The 20,695-nt window shown below is 46.2% G+C and overlaps 1 protein-coding gene across 9 annotated transcripts in view; it reads right to left on the reverse strand.

Moving 5' to 3' along the window:
• Positions 1–1,357: 1,357 nt before the first annotated feature.
• LOC118782891 (fibronectin type-III domain-containing protein 3a-like) overlaps positions 1,358–20,695 on the reverse strand; it is a 52,634-nt gene continuing 33,296 nt past the window's right edge. For all 9 annotated transcript variants that reach the window (XM_036536507.1, XM_036536508.1, XM_036536510.1 and 6 more), the window contains 23 exons: positions 20,531–20,607; positions 19,989–20,238; positions 19,023–19,346; positions 18,445–18,503; positions 17,030–17,196; positions 16,790–16,849; positions 15,971–16,109; positions 15,702–15,755; positions 15,360–15,484; positions 15,065–15,239; positions 14,428–14,514; positions 13,393–13,531; positions 13,036–13,104; positions 12,811–12,929; positions 11,650–11,755; positions 10,870–11,045; positions 10,579–10,692; positions 10,040–10,189; positions 9,397–9,722; positions 8,718–8,930; positions 7,991–8,157; positions 7,066–7,190; positions 1,358–2,414 (listed from right to left, as the gene is read on the reverse strand). In XM_036536507.1, coding sequence (XP_036392400.1) covers positions 2,094–2,414; positions 7,066–7,190; positions 7,991–8,157; positions 8,718–8,930; positions 9,397–9,722; positions 10,040–10,189; positions 10,579–10,692; positions 10,870–11,045; positions 11,650–11,755; positions 12,811–12,929; positions 13,036–13,104; positions 13,393–13,531; positions 14,428–14,514; positions 15,065–15,239; positions 15,360–15,484; positions 15,702–15,755; positions 15,971–16,109; positions 16,790–16,849; positions 17,030–17,196; positions 18,445–18,503; positions 19,023–19,346; positions 19,989–20,238; positions 20,531–20,607 — 3,542 coding nt within the window. In that variant the 3' untranslated portion in view covers positions 1,358–2,093. The remainder of the gene's footprint in view (positions 2,415–7,065; positions 7,191–7,990; positions 8,158–8,717; positions 8,931–9,396; positions 9,723–10,039; positions 10,190–10,578; positions 10,693–10,869; positions 11,046–11,649; positions 11,756–12,810; positions 12,930–13,035; positions 13,105–13,392; positions 13,532–14,427; positions 14,515–15,064; positions 15,240–15,359; positions 15,485–15,701; positions 15,756–15,970; positions 16,110–16,789; positions 16,850–17,029; positions 17,197–18,444; positions 18,504–19,022; positions 19,347–19,988; positions 20,239–20,530; positions 20,608–20,695) is intronic.

Genomic DNA, 20,695 nt, shown 5'->3' on the forward strand with positions numbered 1-20,695 from the left:
AGAAGCCATTAGCAGAATATCAGATAGACCAAAAAAATGTTTTAATCCTCTTCTCGTTTTTTTTTTTTTTTTCTCTTTTCTCATCAAGACATCTTACAGTACAAGGTACCTGCATTTTTAAACTGTTGCAATAGCAATAAACAAATCTGTCCACAGCCAAACACAACACTAAACCCTACTGCCAGACTGGTAAACTGATTGCTGGCTGTTTGCAATCCATGACGAAGACTTCACACTGGAAAAAGGACGCAATATCTGAATTTACAGGAAGTACATGTACAGTAAAGACATTTCAGAGAATGGTAACCCTTGCTTGCCTCTGATGTTTTATGAGCTTTTATTCTCTGCTTCATTTCCTCTGGACAGAATCAACTTAAATTATTTCCATACTGTAAAAAAAAATATATAGATAGATTTTACACATGATCAAAAAATGAAACTCAAATAAAACAGGAAATGAATATTGATTTCTAAGTGTAAAAGATTCATATCAATAAACTAAGTGTTCTACTCAAATTAATACATGATCAAACAAAACAGAAAATTATTGCTAAAAGAAAGGAACCAAACAAAACTGGATGTTTTCTAACAACTAAAAACTGAAAACATAAAAGGGTAAAGAAAGATTTGCTTATTAATTCTTTTGAATTATTAAGCTTTGAAGCAACATTTTTTACTTTTTTAGGACAAAGTATTCCTTTCCCAACAGACAAGATTTGGTGGTGGTACAATCTTAAAAAACTCACAACACACAACTAGGGCTTGCATGACCTGACAATGCTCTATCGAACGTATCACGTGAACTACATGCATTCACTCATTTCTCAATAAGGTGCAAAGTTAGCGAATCAAAGGGAGACTTCTGTAAGCATACATTTTATTTTGTGCTGAACATGATATTCTGGACCAAAGAAGCTACATGATAGTTAAAATAAGCTACAGCTATTTTCGGTGTTTTAATTTAGTTCCATTTATTACCTATCCCTCAGCGAGTTTCCCACCAAAATGCCTTGGTGGAACAGGTCCATGAGTCTTACTATACAAAAATATACTTAAATGTTTTCCTTCAGTTGTTTTTGCATCCTGTCACATTTAGAGCTGGTAGAAGGTGGGAAAGTGCTGAATGAATATTACAAAGATGTTTTGTTTCTTTCTGCCCCCTACTCTCACCTCCAAAGGGCACCCTCTCTGTCCTCCTGGCCCTGACGATGTCTCCCACACCCCTGGGCGACACACCTGCGTCCCTGGACACTTGGGGTAGCACAACCGTTCCCAAAAACCACACCACTGGAACTATAGATCCCAGAGCCAAACCTCTTAAGAATATCTCTTATGAGTTATAAAAAAAAAAAAAAAAAAAAAAAAAAAAAACTCCAAACCAAAGCGTCACCGTTTTGATCTCTTGTTTGGAACAGAAATAAAACATATGTAGAGCTCTGTCAGTTAGTGGACTGTTCAGTGTTCCAAATGTGATGAAGGCTAAATTCATACATTTATGTCGTTGACAAAACCCTCTGTAGTATTATGTGTACATATTTTGTGTGTGTAAATATAGAGATATCCTGAACTTTTGTTTTGTCACTTTCAGTCTTTTTTTAAAGAAAGGAAATTCCTTTTCAGCGAACTACTGATAATCAGTACAGAGGAAAGCAGTCTCTCCACAATGTGGAAGAGTAATGAAACGGTTCATAGTGCAATCTCTGCCATGGTGAAGAGTCCAAGCTTGTAACACATGGCAACATGCTGGGAGAGAAGAGAGAATGAAACCGCAGACTGGGATATAAAGAGATAAGTAGGCTAAGGGAGAAAGACAGATAGAGAAAAAAGCAGAGAGGTGGCACTAAGGAGAGGAGGCAGGATTACAATGAAAGAGGAGCGAGTGTGTGGGATGGGCCGGGGGGGTGAGAATGGCTTTTGGGCAGGCAGGATCTACAGACCAAAGTCCTCATAGAAGGTGGTGTTTCTTACTGTTCCTGCTTCCTTACTTTTCTCACACCTTCACACCATTAGCCTGATGAACCATGTGTGGTGGAAAATGGCAACAGAACAGGAATTTCAAATGAAAAAGGAACCGCTGTGGCTGCGTGGAGGGCTCATTTGATGACGAAGTACTGGATGACGAAGGCGATGAGGATGGAGATGATGGCGAACAGCACCAGGATGAGGGCAGCGCACTGCTCGTCGGTCAGGCTGCGCTTGGCCCGCCCCGCCTCGGCCACACCCCCCCGGGGGGCCGCGCCACCGACGCCGGCCCCCACCTCGCTGCGCTGGGACGACAGCGTGACGCTGGCGCTGTAGGGGCCGGTCAGGTCCGGGGGTGTTTGGCACTGCCGGATGGCACACACTCTGAAACGGTACTCGCAGCTGGGCTGCAGCCCGGGGACCTGGAAAGACGTGGCCGAACCCTTGTAGACCTGTTTGGTAAACACAGAGGCGGAGGGTGCGGACGAGGGCAAGGAGGGAGGGTGTCAAAGGGAAGAGACAGAAAAAGAGGGAGAGAGGTTAAGATCAGTCCTGGAAAAAAAATTTAATCAAAAAAAGCTGCACAACATTAAAAATATCTCTTTCAGCTGAGAATCGCAACAATTCCACTTCTCATCTTCAGCTTTATTCTCCTCCATATGACATGTACTTTTATGCAAGGCGACAGTTCAGCTGCTGAGGTTCCTTCATTTCACCAATTCAGTGAGAGCTGAATTCCGACACTGTAGAACTACCGTGTGCTCACACTCAGCCTTGATACATGGCGACGTGTGCTCATTCTTTCAGCTCTTCTGCTGGTCCCCATTCCAAATATCATCGGAACGCCACTTCTGCACCTGCATTCCTCAGGATCTATGCAAAGAACCTATGCCTGCTGTTTCTGATGCAGCTCTTGGTAGCCAGTAACACTGTGCTTCCCGAGATTCTGTTGCAGCCTCATTTTTTCTCCAGTTACATTCTAATTTATCTACATTTCTGAGAATGTATTTATTTGTGAGCACATACAGTCAACTGCATAGCTGTGATTCGGAAAGATGGCGGGGAGAGGGGTGGGGAGCAGAGCACTCTCTGAGTGCAGGCACTGGGAGCACAACCGATCCAGTGCTAGAGACACTGTTATTAAGGAAAATGCGACTGTATTGAGCAATGATATTCCTCTGAGGAGTGGGGGTGGTAGTGGGTTAAAAAAGTTAGATTCTCAAAGTTTTATTCTCACGAGAATAATTGCTATGAGGGGACAGAGGGAAAATATTTTTGCTGTTTTTTGGGGGGTTTTTACATCTTCTTAAGAGCCTCTCTCAATGCCTTACTACACATGTGAGGTCGCCATTAAGACATTAGGGACAGTACACTCCTCATTGCTTCTACTGTAATCACTCCAGGTGATTTCATTTCTGTTGCCTCCTCTCAGATTTTAGCTGTTTGAACTTAGCTGTACTGCTTTTATGATAATCACTCCATGCAGGACGTAGTGACATTTCCTGCAAGAATCTGTCATCAAATAAAATGCTATTGATTGAATTGACACAAAACAGAAACATCAATGGTTCTTTTAATGCTCATCTTTACATAGCCTCTGCATAGTAACACAATCTAAATGCATCATAATGCAATATCATATGAAAATAAACAAAGGAGTTCAGCCTTTCTGTGAGAAAAACATTCTCTCACTCTCTTTCGTCTCTGAAGCACTGGGGACCAGCTCAAACAGCCCTGTACAACTCTGTAGATGAGGTTTTACTTTTACCTGATAGATGGCATTCCAGTGCAGTTACACAGGAACGGGTCCAGGGAAAACAGCGCGTCATCGGTGAGAGCTATGCCTCTGTGCTATATTTACTCCCGTGGCTCACCCCAACTGCTTCCCTGTGCCCCCCCCCCCCCCCCTTACTCTGGCTTACGTTACGGGAGCCAAGTCACGCTGGGCCGGTCCACGCAGCGAGTCGACTGTCAGGCCCGTTGGACAGCTGCAGTGTTTTTCCACACGGACCGCAGCGATCCGCTACCTGGGGATGGCAGGATGGCCAACCATCCCGGCAGTTAATTACAGGTCGGTCCCACCCGCTGGCGTGACGCTCGGCGTCTCAAGCTGTGATTAACGGGGCTACGGTCTCTGTGGGCCGGCGGCGGCGCATCAGGACTGAGCGCGCTCAGAGCGGCCCGGTACTGCCTCAGACGTAGTAAGATGCAGTAGGACGCAGCCATGACAGCGAAGCTCATCCTCCGACTGAAATGAGGCGGACTCCCGCGCTGAGGTGCGGCTGAGAAAATAAAATCCAGCCAGACTGTCGCTGGCGGCCGGACGAGTTTGGATTAACAACAGAATACCGACCTGTTGCCGTGCTGGGAGAGAGGGGACCAGATGGAATCTGCACTCGGATGTGCAGTAAATCACTTAGCGGTTACTGCCATAGGAGATGGTCCAAAGCCACAGAGTGGGAAGTTTGTGGCAGTCTATTTTCTCTGAGAAACCAATGAAAGTGGTATTATAATACTATTATCGAAGGATTCATGTTACTTGATGGATACACCTCTCTGTTAAGTTGCCACACTCAAGGCCACAGCATACAGAGAGAAAACCCTGTGAACAATGGTTTGCAGCCATTTGTAGGGCTGACACACCGTATGCTGTCTCTTCAATAAACCAAAGACCCTATCTCAAAAAAGGAAAAATATATAAATATAATTACACATAAAACTTCACATTTAGTAAATCTAATCTAAATCATTTAGATTAAAATTTCACATTTAATAAAATCTACAGCTATCTACAAAGTCAATGAAATCTCAGAACTTTAATACAGTGACCAATGTGCCAATGCACATTTAACTGGCCAGTCTGTGGGGAACCCCAGTAATCAAATGCTCCATACACACTTCTACTGCGAACAATGAGTTTTAGCAAGTGTTACTCATTTATTGCTTCTTATACAACATTATGAGTTTGGCAGCAGCTGACATGAGCAAATGCCATTTGTAAGACAACAAAACAAAGAGAGAACTGTGACTAAATAGGACAGAGGTGGTAACCAGGTTCCACAGAACCTGTTGGACAGAACCAACCCTCCTGGGTTAGTGCAGTTGGGTGTGTCCTGCAGATGTTCGCCACACATACGAACCTCCCTCCTTGGTACTCAGTGCACACCTGGGTAAGACCTGATGATAAACGACGATGTTTCATCCATATGCGCTCAAACATGGGCCTTTTCCCCTCCCATCTAATTTAATGCATTCATACACAACACACACAAATTAAACTCCAGGCCCTGTCTGCCTTGTTCACAGGAGCCCCAGGGGGACAATTTATTCCCAGCGCACACCTGGGCGTTGCTGGAGAGGGGCTCCATTGCTAGGAGACAATCTGCTCTAATTCAATCGAGCGACGGCCGAGTTAAAGCGCATGCAAAAATGGGAGCCATACATTTGGACTACCTCATTCAATTTAGGCCCCGCATCGAGGGAGATTACAGTCGCCGCGTGTAACAAAACACTCCCGCTTTCGCCATTACTCCACATTAGACCTCAATAAAAATGCTGAGGACAAAGCGCGGGAGGGGGGCGGCGAGTCTGGGACTCAACACACCTGGTATCCCTCACGGATCTATGACCTTTGGGTAATGGATGAAGCTGACAGAGGAGAGATAGGGGAAAGGCAACATAAACCAGGGGTAAAAATATTACTCCCTGCCCCCGTCTCAATGCAAATGATTCTCAAAGGAAAGGGTAAGCTATTAACCTTATATTAAATAAAATAAGGACAGATTATATCGCTGGGTTTTCCTCAACATATTAAGTGTGGGGAGTCTGTGTTTTTGGACTATGTAAAAGACAGTGGGGTTATCACTCCATTCACTTTGTAACCTGTGCCATAGGATCTTTAACACCATTTATCAGGGCCTCGGCTTTAAAACTCACACCACAGATGGAACGTCCTTGATTACAAACAAGATGTATCGTCATGCTGTATTTCACCTGTAGAACACTGCTCTGCACTGGTAATTCATTTCCTTAGCAACCTGGCTTTCTTGGTAGGTGACCCACCAAAGTACTGAGCCACCTTGAGTAAAAGGGTGCAGTGGATAGGGAGTGAAAGTGAGGTCATTGTTGCATCACTGTGTGACAGGGAGCAAAATGGCAGAGTATCTGCATAACTATATCAAGAGCAATAAGTGTCTCTCTCTACAAACTCACATGCAGAGCCATTATTTACTTTTTGCTCTAATGTTACATGCAGATTTTTGCTATTATACATACATGGGGTTATTTATAGTGACTCTACTTGGAATATTATTTTGGTTCATTCATGTTTTTATTCTAGACTGACCAAATATAAACAATTTACTTTTCCCCCTTCAGTTGCCCCACTTTGTACCCCACTCGATTTCTCCAATTGAGAATACTTATAGCAAAACACCACCACCACCACCATCACCATCACCTCTCCTGTCAGCTTTCACATGAGGCAGTTGGCATTGCATCAGACCACCCGCCCTTGCTGAATCTTTTAGCTCTGGTGTAAATATTTTGTCCGTTGCGGCAGGTTTACTGAATCCATAACAGGCTTATAATATCACACCCAGAAAAAAGCTCCAGGGCAATAACGAAGTATTATGAATGCAAACGAAACTGCCTTTACTGCGTTTAATTTATGATGCGGCCACTCCCCGGCTGACAATCCAATTTGACACTCTTAGAAAGGGGGGGGGGGGTTTCAATTCTTGGGGCCAGAATTGCCTGTAAAACATATTCATCTGAGAACAACTGTTTTGTCACAGAGCATAAAAATCTTTATTTGATTTTCAACAAACAATTTTCAAGCCTACCTTCCATTTCTGAAAATACCTCATGGCAATTCTAGAATCATTAATGGAATCATACGTTTTAGGGGTTATCAGTTAAGAAGTCACATGGTATTCCAGACCTACAAATTATGTCATACAGTAAAAGTTTGTTGAACATGAAGACATTAGCTAACACTCACTACTGCCACTATCATATCAATGGCTCTTTCCAACAGCATTAAAGCAATAGTAGGAGGATAACCTTGACTTTGTGGAGAGTGGAAGAAACGGTGAAAGGTACCTGTTTGAACTCTGAGTTTCCCATCATGCACTGCAGAGTGTAGACAATGGGATCCCCCTTCATTGGTGGCAAAGCCTCCCAGCTCACCTCACAGGTGTGGTCATCTAGTCGCTCAATTCGGGGAGCTAGAGGGTCAAGGGGTGATAGTCAGCAAAGAAAGAATACCATAACCTATTGCAACTGAGGTTTTAATCCATTAAAACACAAATATGGATGATAATTATGATTAGTTTTAAAACTTTTCATAAGGTTTTAAATATATTAATCATGGTACTGCTGTAATGTATTTGTTTATTTAATGTAAATGTAAGTTAATATCTGTTAGCTGCATTTATTAATCTTCAAGTGAAAAAACATTTACAAATAATTACATGCATAAATATACAAGCAACACGTTCTGGTGCGAATGAGAGAATTACTTTTATCATTGTAATTTAAATATGTTACACTTCAGACTGTGTAGATTCCAGTCTACTAACACAGTGTTTCTCAAACCTCTCCTGGAGTACCCCTTGTCCTGCATGTTTTAGATCTCTCTCTGCTCCAACACAGCTGATTCAAATGATCAACTCGTTATGAACTCCTGAAGCTGCTTAATAACAAACTGATCATTTGAATCAGCTGTGTTGGAGCAGAGAGAGATCTAAAACATGCAGGACAAGGGGTACTCCAGGAGAGGTTTGAGAAACACTGTACTAACAGACAGTAGCCCAGATAAAAAGAAAGCTGGAAAAGTCCTTAAAGTGCAATCTGCCCTCTTCCATGTCACTTAACACTTTCAAAGCAGGCAGCTCTGGAAGGTCTAAACACTTACAGCACTTAATTGAGGCTCAGGGATGAGGGGTAGGTATGGGTGAAGAACAATCCTCCTCTTCTGCAGCCTTGAGAGGCAGTGATGAGGGGGAAAGAGAGGAGAGACCCGTACCTTTGAGAGGAGCCGGGGGAGAGCGGGGAGTGGTGAACGTGTAAACACGGGAGAAGGGCCCTTCGCCCGCTTCGTTAAAGGCCTGGATGCGGAACGTGTAAGAGGTAGACTCCATCAGCCTCTGGACTTTGTGAGTGTGGCACGGTCCTCTGTACAAGGAGATAAATCTACTCGCACAAAGAGAACAGGGGATGGGAGACACAGAAAGATGAATTACGCTTCCGAAACTCCGTCTGCCGTAACACACTTCTTTCATGTCCGTCCACAAATAAGGCCCGCTCTTGGACCGGGAGGATTTAAAAACTCTTCTCTTCAATGAGGCAGCTGAATCTAATCCTGACACATAAGCACACAGCTAACCTGCACATCAACTCAACACAGCTCTGCTCGCCTTACAGCCTTTCCCTTTCAGACTGACTTTTCTTGCTACTTTCATTAACGTGTCCTTAAGATGGCCATTAAAAGCTCATTACATTACATTATTGGCATTTAGCAGACGCTCTTATCCCTAACTACTTACATAGGTTCCAATTTGTACATGTTATCTATTTATACAGCTGGATATCTACTGAGGCAATTCTGGGTTAAGTACCTTGCCCAAAAGTACAACAGCAGTGCCCCAGTGGGGAATCGAACCGGCAACCTTTCGGTTATTAGTCCTGCTCCTTACCACTATGCGACACTGCCGCCCCCTCATTAAAACAAACCAATTCCAATTCTCTCTTACCTCCCATTCTTGTCCTCCATCTGGAGGTGGTACTGGAAGGAGTCCGAGGGGGCGGCCTTGGCGGAGCCTTCACCCCATTTCAGCCTGAGGGTCTGGTGGCTGAAGGCGGTGCACTCCAGGCGGGGCGGCTCGGGGGGCAGGGGTTTGGTCTTCAGCTTGAGGGTGTGACTGAAGGGGCCCGCACCCAGGCTGTTCAAGGCCTGGATTCGTATCCTGCTCACAGGTGAGGGTAAGGGGAGAAAAGTTTGCCCACAAAAGGTGAGGGAGCTACAATAATATTGCCAGTATCACTTCTAAAATGCCTTTCAACTAGAAACAAAAATGGGGGCTAAATTCAGATGTGCAACATGCAGAAGGATTTTGTTGAACATTAGCACAGACATCAGCTGTCTCCTCTGCTCAGTGAACCGTAAAGAACAACACAAGTTACACCCTTGTGGTACTGCGTGTCTGAAGCACAGCTGTTACCATAACTCTTGTGACCTCCTTGCGCATGTAGCTGAGCTGTAATGGGCATCAAATCTATTACTATTACAATATGGGCATGCCAGTCCAGTAGCTGTTGTGTTATAAGCATTTCTCTGTAGCTGGACTACCATAGTTGCTGTGTTGTGGACCCCTCCCCGCTGTTGCTGTTGCTGTTTTGTTCTGGCTATCTTAAGACCTGTGGAAATGGCACCTGTAGCTGGTGTCAGGCTGCAGATGCTGGATGATGTATCTGGTGACAGGTCCCACTGCGATGGGCTGGCGCTCTCCGAGGTCTATAAGGTAGGACGTGATCTCCGCCCCGTGGTCACAGGGGGGCTCCCAGCGCAGGCCCAGGCAGGACGAGGGGCACTGCCGAGAGGGGGCCGGCTCGCACCCTTCCTCTCTGTCTTTGGCAGTCTCGTCACCCCACTCCTCTTCCCTCAGGGCCTGGACGCTGCTGACGGCTGCCGGCACGGAGCAGGGGGTCTGACACAGCGTCACCTCGCTGAAGGGGCCCGCGCCAGCAACGTTCACGGCCTGCAGGAGGGAGACACACTGCTGTTACTGTACTGGGCACCCACTGACCACTGCCACCTCATTGTGAAACACCACATAATGACAGGGATTGCACTAACCAGTGTCGACCACAGGGTGGAGGTATAGAAATGGTTACACAGCACAGGTGCATAAATGGTGCCGCTTACTTATTTATTCATTTGAAAGAAATTTAAAAACGACTCTTGGGGGTGACTAGCAACACAGTGACTAAAACAACGTCAGCAGCCATAATAATGATGGGGAAATTTTGTAATCGCCAGCTATTAGTGGCCAAAGTCCACTCCAGTGACGCTCACCTGTATCCGGCAGAAGTAGATGGTGGCCGGGTTCAGACCCTTCATCTCGTGACTCAGTCCAATCCCAGAATAGCACACCTGCATGTTTCCCTCGGCAGCGCCCCACTCCACACGGAACTCTGACACCTGAGCACCGTTACAGGGCGGGCACTGTAGGGGAGTAACCAGGTGACCGTGTCACTGCTCCAGAAGCCCAGGAAACTACATCCGCATACAGCACTAAGCCGCATTATGATAGCAAATAAAGTTTCTTGTGCATTAACCTAAATGGATTTGCTGGCTGTAAAAGATCAGTTTGACAATCTAAAAAGTCAAAAATATCTTTTTTGCTCAGGGCATAAAATTAATGCTTCATGAAATGTTGGCCTGGTTTAGAAACATAATCCATTTTTAAAGATCAGTTGACTTGAATTTTGAGGTCTGTAATCTGTACCAAGTTTTTTTTTTTTTTTTTTTTGAATGATATTTGCAGTTTGATGCAGCTCACAAAACCACTCGATCTCGCACAGTGCATACTTAAAGCACAGTTGATACCTCACCTCCCAGCTGATTAGCGCACAGGTGGGGGACTTGCAAACAACGTGAGGGGCCTTGCATGGTTCTGGAGCCCCGGGGCCTGTCGTCACCTCACAGCTCTCAGAGAAGGGCCCAAACTGTCAGACCGCAACACACAGATCCCCAGACATCTTAGATCATACAGCGCTGTTTAAAAATACATCTTGTGGCCAATTGTAAAGTGCTTGTATATGGAAACAACAGCGATCGAGGGACTACAATCCCAATATGACCATTACACCCACGGCACCACATTAGGGCCTGCTGGCTCTCACCCCGGCCTTGTTGGCTGCCCTCAAGCGGAAGCTGTAGGTTCTCCCAGGCAGCAGGCTGGTGACGGTACAGTCCAGCTCCGGGCCCTGGTACACCTCCCTGTGTTCCTGTGCCTGCACCTCACACACCTCCAAGCTATAGCAGGACACAGGCCTGCCTCCGTCCACCTGGGGAGGCCCTGAGAGACACAGAGGAGGAGGACTCACCTTTCATTCCCGACTGTGCACTTTCTTTCAGACAGCACAATCCTGCAGACACCACAGTGGCACGGGAAAGTAAGGAGGGAAGAAGAAGACAGTGCACATGCACACAAACACACACAGGCATAGGCACACGTACACACGAGCAAATCCACCCGCACATGTACACAGAGAGAGGCGCGCAAACAAATGCGCACACATGTACATGCTCGCACTCACAGACACACGCACACACGCTGGCACTCACAGACACACGCACACACGCTGGCACTCACAGACACACGCACACACACTGGCACATACAGACACACGCTGGCACTGACAGACACACGCACACACGCTGGCACTCACAGACACACGCACACACGCTGGCACTCACAGACACACGCACACACGCTGGCACTCACAGACACACGCACACACACTGGCACATACAGACACACGCTGGCACTCACAGACACACGCACACACGCTGGCACTAACAGACACACGCACACACGCTGGCACTCACAGACACACGCACACACGCTGGCACTAACAGACACACGTGTGCACAGAGGTGCCGTCTGGTGCAGGACTTACCCCAGCGTAGCTGCACCTCTCGTGCTTTCGGCTTGCCGACCAGCCTGGGGGGCAGGCAGGGACCGGGGGGCACCGGGGGCGTCTGAACCTGCAGCATGTCTGACAGCTACAACAGAGTTACGCTTCAGTTAGGATAGGGAAATCCAGGCATGAGACACGAGAGGAAGTGTCACCTACTGAAGGAAAACCGAGCGGAACTGCTGCTATTGAAAATCTAGAGGAAGGTACCCCTGAGATCATCTGAGTCAGCTGCCAACACGCAGAGTACCAAACTGTGTTTCCTTTAAGTGTTTTTGTGAGAAGCTGCTCTACCCCCAGTTTGGCCCTGTATAAATCAGTCCTGCCGTACAAATGTGTTGCGAGCAGCGACTAAGAAATGTAAGTGTTCCGGGACAACGGGGTCTGGTCACCACGTAGTCATTGTCAAGCATAAAAACCCTTTATAAAAACTCTGCTCAGAATTCCTCACTGAATGCACCTGTGACCTCCTGTCCAATGTACATTCGCTCCCTGGCTCCATTCAGGAAAGGAATAATCAATGTCTCACACTTTGGAGCACAAAGAGGTAGATTGCCTAATGAGTCACCTGTCGAGCCCGAAGGCAAATGAATAAAATAAGAGCGGACAGGGCTGCTGGTGAGGAGCGTCTGTGGAATTCATTTGGATTATCGTAAGCGTCCTCTGCCACATGCTGCAAGACTGGAATTCATTAGAGCCATAAAAGTCTCATTAGATCTACAGGGTGCAATCCTGCCATTTCCTTTTCCTCTCCAACCCACAGCCAGCAGCAGCACACACCTGCAAGTGTGCAGGTTTCTCCCCTCACATTACTGCAGCAGGTTCAGACAAGAACATGCAGTACCAGAACAAAAGGTCTTTACAATGGCTGCCCTTGATATTAGCTGATAATGCAGTGATATTAGTAACTACTGGTATTTCCCTATTACTGATGTTTTATAGGTACATCAGTCCAACTCTTAATTATGGTTCCAGTGATTTCCATAGCCAAGTCAAGTAAAAAGTACACAAATCCTTCCTCACTATACCAGTGCTAAATACAACTAAATGTTAATACTCTAGTGTGTATAGTTCAGTGTCTTCAAAGTGTGTTAATCCTGCATGTGTGCCGCATGTTACTAGCATTACTGGTGTTAGACTCACGGGGCTCTGCCCTCCTTCATTGATGCAGTAAACTCTAGCCTGGTAGCAGGAGCCAGGCGCCAGTCCATCGCACATGTACTCCATGGCTGAGCCACGATACATCTGCTCCCATGAGGCACCTGAAGAATACAGCATGCACAGATACAACATCCATACACTGGAGAAGGACCAAAGTCATTTATATGGTTTTGTATGTAGCGGAAGTTTGCTTTGATGGGAACATACCAGTTGTTCCTTCCGATATCTCAACGATGTATTCTGTAACTTCTGACCCGCCGTCATCGTTAGGGGGCTCTAGATAAAAGAACACAACAAGACCGGTGGGCTCCCGTCAAAAACCACAAAGATCAGTGCCCTTGAAAACCAAAACACCCTGAATCTCGATGAGGATCTCTCAAATGAGAGACAGAGAGAGGATGTATGCGAGACAGAGCGTTTCGAACAGTGCGTGTGAGGCACTGTGTGCATTCACGGCTGTGTGCGTGAGAGTCTTTATGCGAGCCCTTCTCATGATCCACCTGTATTACCCTTCCTAAATATTCTCCCCCCGGACACATGCCTTTCCCAGGGCCCACTACTCACCCCAGGACATCCTGAAGCTGTTGGGGTGCACCTTTCCCCTAACAGCAGGTCGGCAGGGGCTGCTGGGTCTGTCAGGACAGGTAGTGAACTCTGCGACCTGGCTGGGACCGCTTTTTCCCTCAGCGTTGTATGCTGACACCTAGGGGGAGAGGTACATTACAGCCAACATACCCATGAGTGCTACCACATGTAAATACTGTGAGCACAGTTCCCCCAGCAGGGATGTAATAAGATCAATTGTGAGGGGGAAAAATAATCAGTGAGCATGATTGTCAGCTGAGCACCTGAAAAACTCCATGGAGTGCCGAGCTAATACGCTGTGATGACGTCACAGGATATGACGTGAGAGGACCAGCACCTGAGGTGCTTTTCATTTGCTGGACACAAGGGGGGGGTACACCAAGATTAATGGCCTCCCCCCCCTCTTCACATCATAATCTGACCCACTCACTCTGCCACACATAAGCGGTGATTCTCTCTCTGCGCCTGCTCTCCCTAGCAACGATGACGTTCCGCTTGCGCCGGCTGAAGGACAATTCAACGCTTACAAACGCTGCGAGCACGTCTGTCTGAGGTTCGCAGGGACTCATGAGCAATGGGGAGAAAAATGCAATTGTCATGGTCACTGCACCCTGGTGGAGGGCTCGGAGCTGCAGGTGTAGTCTTAGAGAAACGGATGTGAAATGAAACATGAGATCCGAAATAAAAACGCTTCAAAGACGGGGTGTATCATTTTCAACACGCTTAATTTGACCTAATTCGCCACTGATCTTATCGTACGCTGTTTCTGAAAAAGCCGGACATGCTATCACACTCATCTCCTCTGTCCCCTGACTGGAGTGCAGCCAAAATGCAAAGACCGCTAATGATATTAGCTGGGGCGAAGGCATGAGTCATAGAGATGGCTGCCCTCCTCTCTAGAGCCTCTCCAATACTGAGAAGCAGCCTCAATTTAAGCCAGCTCCAGGTATGCAGAGATCAAAGTGCTGCCAGCCTCTGGAAAGAAGACAGAAGCACCGAATGGCGCTCTCTTACCCTGAACTTGTACTTTGTACTCCGGTGAAGGTTTCTGATTGTGCAGGAGACTTCATCACCATCGTATCTTGGCTGGAACCCATATCCCTAAATGCATGGTGAGAGAGACCATAAGAAATGAGCATGTATTCCCAAGTGGATAAAATGGCAAGATCCAGGCAGTATGCACACAGTAAAATGCGAGAACTGGGCAACTGGAGATTGATGCGATCAAATTCTAGTTTGTATCAGTAGGACCAAAAGTTTGGATGTGGAACTGTGGATCTCCAGTAAGTGTCCCTCCCTCCAGTGGTCATATTATTAAAGAATAAACACTCTGAAGATGTGCAAAAGATGTGCTAATGTGTGCCAAAGCAGGCACAACTATTACAAGTGTACAAATATAGGCTAGATGGTCTGAAGTAGGTGTCAAAGGGACACGTACAGGAGTCAATGGAGCAGTGTCCTAATGTGGCAGGCCTCTATGGGACAATGTCCTGATGTGGCAGGCCTCTATGGGACAATGTCCTAATGTGGCAGACCTCAATGGGACAGTGTCCTAATGTGGCAGGCCTCTATGGGACAGTGTGCGTATGTGGTAGGTGCTATTAAAAAAGATGCACCACATGAGCAGGGCACTATGGGAGCGCTTCCTCACCGAGCCCTCCTCCTCCATATCCAGCACGTAGGAGATCTCGTCGTCGCCGGGAGAGCTGGTCGGTCGCTGCCAGCGCAGACACAGCCATGTGACCCCTGCCTTTACCAGCTCCGGGCTGGGAGGGGGTGCAGGCACACTGCCTGAGGTGTACAGGTCAATGGCTTCACTGAAGCCGCTGTGAGATGGGAGGAACCGGAGGAGAGAAGGAGGAAGGGATGAGAGAGGGCAGGATAAAGGGCTTCAGTTTCAATTCCTGTCCGAAACTATGCAACAGCATATAATTTCAGACTTGTACCTTATGCCCATGTCGTTTTTGGCTGCAAGGCGGAAGGAGTATCTTGAAGCTGGTGAAAGCTTTGTCACTCGATACTGCTTCTGAGGTCCATAGTAACACTGCTCAAACTCTCCTGTTCCTTTGCCCTGCGCACAAGCAATCTTTAGTTCACACACAGCTTTGAAGTCATCTCCCTTCAGGCTTTAGTTTAAAGCACTGCAACTAAATAACCCAAAGGCAAATATGGATTCATATTTGCATTGGTGAAAAGCTGGGTTTCAATTCCTGGCTGTGCCTAGGGCTTGCTATGCATGTGGTTTAAACTGACTGTAGAATTACAAAAGAAAGAGGATTTGACGGTACCTCATCCCACTGTAGAACATAGTTTTGGATTTTGGAACCATTATCACAAGGAGCCTGTGAAGGGGGGAAATATGTTATCATGATTAATCTAGGTGTTGATATTCCTGCCATCAAGAAAAATTTGAAAACAACATTTTGCACAGCTGAGAAACAGGCTCTGCATGCATGTCAGAGAATACTAGTACACAATACAAGATAAAATAATCACAAAACTCCCATTAAAATTCGGCAACTCTATCCAAACTAAGGAGACAGGGATGAGCCAGCACCTTCCACTGCAGCACGAGGGTGCTCTTGGTCCCGCTGGTTTTCCGTGGAGGGCTGGGGGTGTCTGGTTCACAGCTAAGAGTGGTGAAGCTTACAGCCTCAGAGGGACTCCCCTGTAAACAGTTACACACGGCCTGGACCCTGGTCAGGAGAAAGAAAAGCAATTAGATGTGTCATGATAAGCCTCCGTAACACAACCAAACCACCATTTCCCACCATGCGCCACTCAGACACAGCTTCACCTGCAATTTGGCTTTTGACAAATGAATGTAACAAATAAGGGCACATGAGCAAAATCAGAAATGGTATTTTTGAAATGCTAATATCAATATTCTTGGCACACAAAATGAGGCTGAAACTGACATTATGATTGCATCTGTACCAACAGAATTTCTGAACTTAATCAGTCTGATCTCAACAACTATGTGACACTTCGCCAAAGTGTGTTCCTGTGCCTAATAGGAAGTGTCTTTATGCCACCTTTCTGGACAAATGGAAAGGGTTATATCAATTCATGTTGATTTCACATGGAGTGACTTGTCTTGTAAAAGTGACTGACTTGTAAAATACAAACTAACTGTTTGGCAGGTATCAGAGTGTGAAAGTACTCTTTCCAAGTTTACGACATGGAATGACTCAACAATGACTCATTTACGTACAATTATGTTCATTTATTGCATACAGCTGATTCACTGCCATTCTGCATTCGGGTTTCTGTATAAAATTGTATTGAATAAAAACATATGAAATTAGAATATGTAAGTAAACAAGTAGGCAAGAGCAACAACGGGATACAAACAGCACAAAGAAGATGAACACACCTTGCATGATAGTCTGTTGCTGGTCTAAGGTCCTCTATTGTTGCGCTGACTTCTTCACCGCTAATCAAAGTGACGACAAGAACAGAACAATAACGAATCAGAAAACACATCACTAATCAACCCGAAGAGCACCAGAAGGTACCTCCCTTGTTCCTGACTTGTTACTTCCCTCCCACATCATCCAGATGCACTTTTCTCTAATTCACCTCATAACCTCCCTGTGCAGTGGCCTGGACTCACCTGTACACAGTCTTGTACTTCCCGTCCTTGCCACTGGAGGACACCGTGATCTCATAGCTGAGAGTCTGGAGGGAGCTCCCGTGGTCCTCCATGCTGCCGTCCTCGCTCTTCGGTGCTTCTGGGGCAGTCCATGTCAGCAGGGCTGTCCGCGCCTGAATGTCTGTCACCTAGACAACAATCAGGAGATTACTATAATTATCCCAGCCAATATCATATTCAGACAGTATAGGGTATGCCGAGAAGGAGATCACACTCCTCACACAAGGAGCAAGTGCAGCTCTGCTGTTTTCTGAATTTTCCTTGCCATGGGCGCATCTGGTTAGGTATTTATCAGTCAAATTTCAGTGGCATCACTGACAGAAAATCAGAACAGTTTTTCTTCCATCTCAACATCAATTATCATAAAAATGCCCTTTACTTCTAAATTCCCTATTGAATTACTATGTGCAACTATGTGCAGTTGGGACCTTTGCCAATAGAGGGCATTACACTACAAGGAAACTCAACATGAATTTGACACTGACACAAAGCTTTTAGTCCTGCAGGTATATTTCTCTGGTAAAAAGGAAGGATGGGTAAGTGTAGACCTAAAGTGCTACAGTTGTAAATTTATTTTCTTACAGTGTTGGATACTGTTGTTTAATGCAGACACTGATAGATTATGTTTTTTAAAACGACCATCCAGACGTTGCATGCCAGTAAGAAAAACAGTCCCAGAAAGATGCTGCCTAGCCAAGTGATTTCTGAAAAATGTGTAGACCTGAAGTCTAGAGAGAGGTGATTACAAAAACAATGTTCTTCAAGACTGTATTTCACACTGAAGACTCGTGCATTGTTTCAAGAAATCACACAAAAACTGCATCAAATCCAACATGGCAGTTATGCCATGTGATCTGTGTGTTCCAACTCTGGCTGAAAACACATGTCTCATACCCCGCCGTAATCCTGCCAGGTTCTGTCAAAATCAAACAAAGGGCCTTGGTTTTATGGGTATTTTAAGAAACTGGCAGAATACTGACAACAGTGGAAAATAATGAAAGGCAGAGGAACACAAAAGGGTGCCAGCACACCATAGGCAATTGGCACTTTAATAAACAATAGATTTCGTACTGCCTAAACCAATGGCTAATGAGTCTCCTGTGGAATTGAGGAAACACGTTATTTCCTCAGTTTTGGTTAAGGGAAATACACAACAGAGGATAACAGCCCCCTCAGAGACAGGCTGGAGTCTGGCTGAAACCGCTGCCGACACATAATGAATGAATTCGAGGGGAAAAATAACACCTCTAACAAGAGGATAAAGGAGCGCAAACCTCTGGTAAATGATTTTTCCCAGGCTGTTTTGAATGTCAAGACTCTCAGGGTTTAAAGTTTCTAAAACAAAACATGTTTTGAAAGACTAAAGATGCACTCACTACTGGCTTGCTGAGAGTAGAAAGCAGTGACTGGAGGGCCTTGGATTCTTCATCCAGTTCTATGAAATAAAAAAAGAAAAAAAGGACAGCTGAGGATTCAAGTGTCAAGTATTGCAAATTCATTTGGTCTAAAAAGAGAATTTAGCAAGAAAAGGATGACAGAATGAACAAGCTCGGTGTGGGTGCAAAATTAAATGCTTTCCATGAGCAGCTGGCTGTTAATGTTCTGACATACCATGTCTGCTAAGAATAAAACAGCAGTGAAGCTATGGCGAAGCCCTTTCATACTGCAAAACATGCTGGGCCAGGCAAAGTCAGCCAAGCAGCAGCTTATGTAATCGGGCCTTCTGACTCCAGGTAGTCGCTGCTGCTAATGAGACTTCCCTTTAAGTACTTGCCACTCTCACAGGCTACAACCAGCTCCGAAGAGCAGAGAATAGAGAATGAACATAATCCATAAATTCTAATGAGCCAATAAAAATGCTGTTTAATGCACTTGTGTGTGACACAACACTCAAATCGGGCACTGCGATATAAATTTTCACCAGATGCTGCCACTACTGGCGTTAAATCCATACCTTCCGGTTCTGTCTCTATGTACGGGCTTCCTTTCGTCTTGCCCGCCTGTTTGTCCTTCCCCGCCCCCGCGGCGCTGGCCTGCCACTGTTCGTGTTCGCCCTTGCCCCCCACACCGTTGTGAACATCCACCGTGGTGGGGCTGCAGTGGTTCTTCTGCGGCGAGGGAGGGGGGCTGTTTGGCCTGTCTTTCGCCGGGCCGCCCCCGCCCCCTCCCCCCTGCCGCTCCTTCAGCTTCTTCTGCAAGCGCTCGTAGGTTTTACTAGCCCTTTCGTCCCTGTGAACCAGCTGCTGTCGCCCGTGCGGCGAATGGGAGTCTGTGGAAACTAGCAGAGCACACACACACACAAACACTTTCACAATACACCCCATAATACAAGCAGCAGTGGAGATATATTCCACGCTTACATTACAGTACATTACATGCACTTAGCAGAGGCTCTTATGCAGACCGACTTCCAGCCCAATAGAACATAAGTGTATCCACTCAATTTAACAAGCAACAGCGTCAGACCAGGCTAACAACACTCCCAGAACGGTGAGTGTGAGCATAACGAAATTGGAGCGCTACCACAAGTTAATTTGTGCAATCTAACAGAAGCTAAGTATACTACGATACAAGAGTCCCTACAACAGAGAATCCAAAATACATCACAATACTACAGGTATAATAAGTATCAAATACTAGACATATCAGGTGTTAGGGGCGGAGCTTGAAGTAGAACAGAGTATAAAAGCATGGGACAAAAGAATAAAAACCATACCGAAGTGCAGATCATTCGCGTTTGACTTAGTATCCAACTACAGACAACCAGAAGGAAAGAGCTAACACTTTATCCCTATTGATCAAACTGAATAGTTCAGCCAGCTCTGAAAATATCACCGGCGGTTGAAATGTGCTACAGAACTGCTTTTATCACATTAAAAATCTCCAGAGGACGTTTGTGAAATGCAGCGGGTGCACTCACCTTGCTCTGAGAAGAGGTGAGCGGCGTGGTACTGGGGGATGTACTGGGAGCCCATGTCCACCGCCCCGCCTGCCACGCCCGAGTACATGGGGTGGGGCGGGGGAGGGATCATGGCCGGGTGGGGGATGAAGGCCGGCAGGTGGGCGTGGGGGGGTGGCGGGGGAGGGCCGTGCAGCGGGGAGTGACCCCCTGGATGGTACTCCGGCTGAGGTAAGACCAGGACACGCCGCACTCCATTCTCCTCAATGATCTGAGACAGAGAGAGTGAGTGAGAGGGCTGTAGGTGTGAGAGTATGTGTGTTTGTGTGTGCGTGGATAGGATGCATGCATGTCTGTCAGCGAGGGTGTGTGTCTGCCTGAGAAATGTGCGCGTGAGACAGAATATGATTTTGTGTGTGCACACATGTGGACAAGTAATATACACGTGTGTGTGTGTGTGTGTGTGTGTGTGTGTGTGTGACAAGCACTGTTTGTAATTGGTTCTGGATAACAGCTTCTGCCAAATGAATAAATGTAGACAGAAATGCAGAGGTGGGCATTACCTGTGAAACGTATCCAGGAGGCACATATATTGGAGGCACTGAACCATTTGGGGACATCATGGGAACCTGAGCAGGACCTATAACAGCAGGAGGAATTACCATTGTATAATCATCACTTACAGCTATTACAGGGCCAAATGAAAATACAATTACAGTGACTACAAG

This window comes from Megalops cyprinoides, chromosome 9, assembly GCF_013368585.1.
Source record: "Megalops cyprinoides isolate fMegCyp1 chromosome 9, fMegCyp1.pri, whole genome shotgun sequence".
Lineage (NCBI taxonomy): Eukaryota > Metazoa > Chordata > Actinopteri > Elopiformes > Megalopidae > Megalops > Megalops cyprinoides.